Source organism: Nicotiana tabacum, chromosome 10 (genome assembly GCF_000715075.1).
Source record: "Nicotiana tabacum cultivar K326 chromosome 10, ASM71507v2, whole genome shotgun sequence".
In the NCBI taxonomy this organism is placed as follows: domain Eukaryota; kingdom Viridiplantae; phylum Streptophyta; class Magnoliopsida; order Solanales; family Solanaceae; genus Nicotiana; species Nicotiana tabacum.
This window is the reverse complement of record NC_134089.1, coordinates 58,696,039-58,702,461: the sequence shown is the minus strand read 5'-3', so window position 1 is coordinate 58,702,461 and position 6,423 is coordinate 58,696,039. Positions and strand designations below refer to the sequence as shown.

Here is a 6,423-nt window from a genome sequence, read left to right as displayed (position 1 = left end):
GCCTGAGCTATTAGTATTGGCTACGCTCTATGGGTGGCGTTAATATGAAGGGGTTGATCCCATGCACGTGCACTGGGTACTATTCATGCTCAGATAGTGATTAGACTATGATATGCCTTGAATTTGATTGATAAGCTTCATATTATCATCCTTATTAGTTTGTACGCCCTTTGAGAGCCAATTGAATCATGCTAGAGATTATTTTTTGTTTGATCATCTGTTCAAACATGTTAATTGCTATTCTTTTGGCGTAATCGTCTAATTTGAACCATGGTAGCACACTTCGCACTTGCCTACACCTTAACATGTCACTTATATCAATCCATCATATGTAATTTGATATCCACTATTCTTGCACATGTATTTTTATATATGCTCTCTGTGTAATATAAATTGGGTTGATAACACGTGAGTGGTCCGTGTAGATTTGAGTTATGTTAGCACGTGAGTTTTCCGTGGAGGTTTATATATGGCACGTGAGTTGTCTGTGCAACGTGTGAATAAGATCCATCCTCCGAGGGTCAGCCTCTCATGTTTCTCTCTTGATGGTGTATGCGCAGTATAAGGAAAATTGATCAGTGTTTGTTTTTGTTATTGCATTTCATCTCTACTTGAAATTTTCTTGGATGTATACATGTTTTATTCACATATTTTCTCTATATGCTACATCAGGAATGTCTAGATGCCTTGTTTTGCATACCTCCTCTATATGTTGTATTGTTAACTAAAAAAGAACATGTTACATTATCTTTGTGCACCAAGGTGGCTTTAAATATTATTTATGACTTGATAATATTGTTGTTGTGTACTTGTGAGATTTATGAACTGAACAGGTTATTAGCGAGTATCATTTATAATTATCTCCTCTATTACTTCGTCAAGGTTAGTTATGATACTTGCTGAGTACATGTGATCAGTTGTACACATACTATATTTTGTACTTAATTCTGCAAATCCAAGCATTGGACCGAGCCGTGAGTCATTGTGATTTATTGCTATGGTCATCTTCGAGAGATGAGGTAGAGTTGCATCTCAATCGTAGTCTTTGGTGTCTCTTTTCATTTCAATGCCATGGTTTCATTTATACAGTATTTCCATTTGTATTCCAGACTTGTACTTCTATTTTAGAGCTCATAACTCTGTATTACTAGTTCTGGGGGAATTCTTTTGTATCAACATAGCTATTTATGTCAGTTCACTTTGGATTTATATTATTTCCGTTAATTCTGTTATTATATTCCATTTTGTTATGCTTGGCTTGCCTAGAAAGTGGGTTAGGCGCTATCATGACAGGTTGGTGGTTTTGGGTCGTGACACCATATTAGTCTTGGGTTATTACGCCAAGACTATGACTTTAGCTATTCCAAGGTTTCCCAAGCTAGAGTGGAGATGGTCACTCTTCGAAGGGTGATTTTGTTTTTGAAGGCTCAACTTATGTTTTTTCTTTGGAATAATTCACTAGGCCTTGTGCATAGGGCTAAATTTTATATATTTAAAGTTAAAGTACAACAACAAGGGGACATAAACCGTACCTCCGAATAAGTGGTTGGTATTAGATGAATATTAATTGTATAGCCATTTGATACTTTACAAGAATGTGAATTCAGACCTAAATAGGTGTACCATTTTGCTAACCACAAATGGTAGCCTAATTATTTACAAAACTAAATGAGGTTAGGTTAGCTATAAAACTAGAATTGGAGGACTCCTCCAATATACATTTGTTCCTATAATACAATAGAATACATGTTCTCCCTATGTGAGTTGACAAAAACATAATACAACAACATAGAGATAGCAGAGACTGCATCAAAGTTATCTTCATGGTGACTTGAGAGGAAGTCATTGTGAAGGTAACCCAAGTAGATACCAAAAATTGTGCAGAAAACTATCCAAAAACTGTGTTGCATAGTTTTGATTGCTCAAGTTCAATCAACTCCAAGTATTCAGAGAAGTTGATGTACTTGGTTGTTGTCTTGTAACATCTGTGACACTGCTGAGTGTTGAGCAATGCAATGTCCAAAGGGGCTTGTTGACAGAAGAGAGGAAGCAACAGTTGCCCTGATGATTCTTGTGATTCCAGGTAGATGGAAATTCCCAATGATATTGGTATCCATTCAACAAAATGAGCATGTACAGTGCCGATACCACACCTTGAATGTATACGAATGGTGTGAGTTTACTTCTGGTACCTGCAAAAAAGAAAAACAAGGTTAGGTAGAAAAACTATCTGGTTTCCATTTCTGGTTGAAATGGAGGAGAGGCTATTGCTGATATTATTGTTGCCGCTGAATCTGACCTCTAATGTAGTTGGGGAGAGACTAAGTGGAGTAAAAATGGTTTATAGATGATAGGTTGTGGCTGAGTTTTGAGAGGGAGTCTGTTGGGCAATTGGTCTCCCTATACACATGTGAGAATTTGATTTCTTGACATTTGCCATATAGTTATCTCAGATTCATCAGATGCATCTTTAAATTCTATTGAGGGCCATTGTTAGTGGTAAGCCAATGGATGAGCAATGCTGAGTTTGCTTCTAAGTGTACCTTGTTGTGGCCATTGTCAACACACCACTTAATTCCTAAGGTTGTTGCTTCTACTTCAGCTTGGTTATTGGTACCTTCTCCCAATGGAGCCGTTAAGGCATGAATAAATGTACCACTGCAATTCTTTATTATTGCCCCGGCCCCTATACTTACTGGTTTGTTCAGTGTACTCCCATCACTGTTGATTTTTACAAATCCATGTTCAGGTCTGCTCCAAATAACTTGCCTGACATTGATGTAATGTTTGATGCTCTCAGCAATGGGATATAAATCGTCCCATTTTATTGGCCAGAAAATTGAGGGGTAAGTTGTTTGCATGAGCATGTGAATATCTGAGATGATGGAGTAGATAACTCTGGTGAAAAAGGAAGTTTTTTTGCCATATTTTGCACTGCACCTGTTCTTCCAAATGTTTTAGCAAATAATAGTTGGTACAGTGTCAAGTAAAAGCTTTTGCACTTCATTGTTTCTTTTGTGAAGCCGCCATTCCATCAGGAGAAGTCTTAGAGGCATTTTAGCAGTGTGGATACCAGCTGGTCCTGCAAACGTTTTCCATACTGTCAATGTAAATTGGCCCCTACTGAAAATAAGATACACAGATTTTGCCCCAGGTGTATAACAACATACACACCTAGATACAATATGGTTACTAAATAAGAGCATCATATCATCTGTAGGTAGTTTGTTTCTGAGAGCTCTCCACATACAAAAGGACCATTTGAAAGGGATCCTCTTATGCCATGTCATTTTATTAGAGAAACATCTCTGCCTCTTCTTCCTGATCAAGTCCCATGCAGAAGAGCATGTGAAGTTTCCTTTCACATTTGGGGTCTAAATAGGTTGGTCTTGGATTTGAGGGTTGTGATATATTTGGATTTGGAAGATGGCAGGTATTAAAGGTGCTGGGATTGCTTTATTCAACTTCTGCAGATTCCACTAGCCTTGGTCCCAAAAATTGGCCACAGTTATATTGCACGGCCTTCCTCCTTCACTTCTGTGCTGAGCAAGAGCACCTTTTCCCAACCAGTTGTCCTACCAAAAGTTGCAGCTACCAGAATATAATCTCCAAGTGATGTGTTTTTTTAGCTTCTTTCTTATTAATCATCATTTTCTTCCATGTTTGTGATTGCCCAGAGTTCCATTTTTTGGAAATGGGATTTGATCCTTAGCAATATTTAGCTCCGAGAAACTTGCTCCATAGTGACTCTTTAGTTCTGAAGAGCCACTATTTCTTGAATTCCATGGTTTGGCAGATATCTTCCATTGATCTTTAGGCCAACACCTCCCTTTTCAGTTGGAAATGTCAATTTCTTTCAAGAAGCCAATGGTATTTGTTTTTGTCTTTCTCCATTCCCCAAAAAAAGTTAGTTGTTAACTTCTCAACTTGCCTGAGTATAGTTTGGGGGGTTAAGGCTCACAACAAATGTGTAGGTATAGATTGGAGCACATGTTTAATCATAGTGGCTTTGTCTGTTGATTTGCTGCCTAGATGTGTGCTCATAATTATTGAGAATCTCCATAATCTTCTGTAATGATGCTCTACCTCCTGATATGAAGATTAAGATGGCATCTACAAAGCTTAGGCGGTTGATTTGTGGACCCCTCCTCTCCATGTAGAATCCATTAAAGAATTGATCATGGGTGAGGTCGTTGAGCATCCTAGAAAGAAGTTTTGCTCCTATCATGAACAAGGATGGGGCCAGTAGATCTTCATGTTTCAAACCTCTAGTAGAGTGGAAAAAACCACATCTAGTGCCATTGATGATCACTGGTGCCAATTTTTTGCCATGGTTCTTCATATCATGTCAATTATTCTTTCATTGAATCCCATTCTTCTCAGCATAATACATGTATAGCTCCAGGATACCCTATCATAAGCTTTTGCCATTGTCCAGCTTGATAACAATATTTGACCCTTTGTTTGGTTTTTTGATGCCTTGCACAATTTCTTGTGCAAACATTATGTTTTCAGAAATACTCCTACCCTTAACAAAACCAGACTTATTGGGTGAAATGATTCTAGGAAGGATTGGGCTAAGTCTGGAATAGATAACCTTTGAGATGATTTTGTTGACAAAATTGCTGAGGCTGATAGGTCTGTATTCAGTGAAGTAGTTGAGAAATTCAACCTTTGGTATTAGAACTAGGCAGACACTAGTCATGTACTTAGGCATTTCTGAACCACCAAAGAAGGCTAGGACAACCTGTAGTAAATCAACCTTGATGATATCCTAACAGGATTGAAAAAACTTTCCATTCATGCCATCATGACCTGCTGCACTTATTGGACACATTGAGAATACCACTTCCTTGAGTTCTTCAATAGTTGGATCTTTGGTGAGGAGATCATTTTCTTCATCTGTAATGAATGATAGGATGCAGGATAGCAGGTCTTCTCTAATGGTGCCACCAATTTCTATAAATAGGTCCTGAAAGTAGTCACAAACAACTTTCCCTATAGCTTCATCACCTTGCACCTATTTACCTTCAATGTCTTTGATTTTATGAATAAACAACTTTCATCTTCTTCCTCTCATTAAACTATGGAAGTATCTTGAATTTGTATCACCATCTTTGAACCAGTGAAGCTTTATTTTTTACTTCAGAATAGCTTCTTCTAGCTTCCTGTATTTTTTGTATTGAGTTGTTACCTCATGAAAGTTCATTTTGTCATCAATATCATTTGTTTGAGCCCAAGTCATTTCTGCCTACTTCACTTTTTTTCATATTCCTTGGCCTTCTGGAAGATATCCTCATATTCCTGCCTCGACCATTTACTTAAAGCATTAGAGACTGCTTTAAGTTTTTGATAGAAGATCCACATAGCATTACCTCTGACTTCCTGATTCCAAATTTCTTGAACCAAAAGGATGAAGCCTTCATTTTCCACCAAACAGTTGAGAAACTTGAAGTACTTTTTGCTAGTATCCTGTCTGACATTCATCTCCATTATAAGGGGATTTTCATCAGACCTAGTGGAGGCTAAGTGTGAAATGGTGGTAGCTGGGAATGAGATTAGCCAATTGTCATTTACCATGCCTTTGTCCAATCTCTTCCAAATTATTGATCCTGGAGCTCTTCCATTAGACCAAGTATATCTAGGGCCATAGAACCCCAGGTCTACAAGTCCACAATCTTCTATCATATTGAGGAAGTCCATGCTCTTACTTAGTTGGTATGGTAGACCCCCTATATTTTCTTTAATGGATGCAATAACATTGAAATCTCCAATCACGCACCATGGGATGGTATATGTCAAGAATTTCTGCCTTAATACCTCCCACAGTGGTCTTCTGAGGTTTGTTTTGCACTTGGCATAGATAACAGTTAATTGGAAAACTTCAGTTGCTTCTACATGTTGTAGCTCAACAGTCATTTGCTGCTCATCTTGGTCAATGACTGAGCCTGTATAGTCTTGATCCCAAAAGATCAAGATTTTGTTGTTGATGTTTGATGTTGCTTGATGCATGGACAATTGAATTCTGTAGTAATTGATATGAGTGTTGTCAAGAAAAGGCTCTAGGACTGAAATGAAGGATAGTTTGTGAAGATGTTTGAGAGTTTTAAGTCTTTTAATGGTTCCAGAGGTTCTTATACCTCTTATATTCCATGTGATTGTACTAATCATTAAAAATGTTTAGGGAGGTTGTGCTTTGGTGGAAGGGTAGAGATGGTTGCTTTGCTTCTGGTGAGGTAATGTGGTGGCTTATTTCTGGGAGAGAGTCCTTGAGCATCATTGACTTTAGCTAAATCAGGATGAACATTAAAGGCAGTAAGGAGATGATTGCAAGTGTCATCTTCCTTCAGGTCTTCACTATGTTCATCATCTGCTTCATCACCAATATCAACTTTATCCTCAGACTGTATGTGCATATACTTA

General features: G+C 37.8%; 1 protein-coding gene across 1 annotated transcript; it reads right to left on the bottom strand.

The window, feature by feature from the left end:
* Positions 1-5,256: 5,256 nt before the first annotated feature.
* On the bottom strand, positions 5,257-6,012 carry LOC107797430 (uncharacterized). Its single transcript, XM_016620331.1, has one exon. It carries the CDS (start codon positions 6,010-6,012, stop codon positions 5,257-5,259), a length of 756 nt encoding a protein of 251 aa, XP_016475817.1.
* Between the last annotated feature and the right edge of the window lie 411 nt (positions 6,013-6,423).

Coding starts and splice junctions, on each gene's coding strand:
- LOC107797430 (XM_016620331.1), bottom strand. CDS start 6,012: ATGCATCAAGCAACATCAAACATCAACAACAAAATCTTGATCTTTTGG.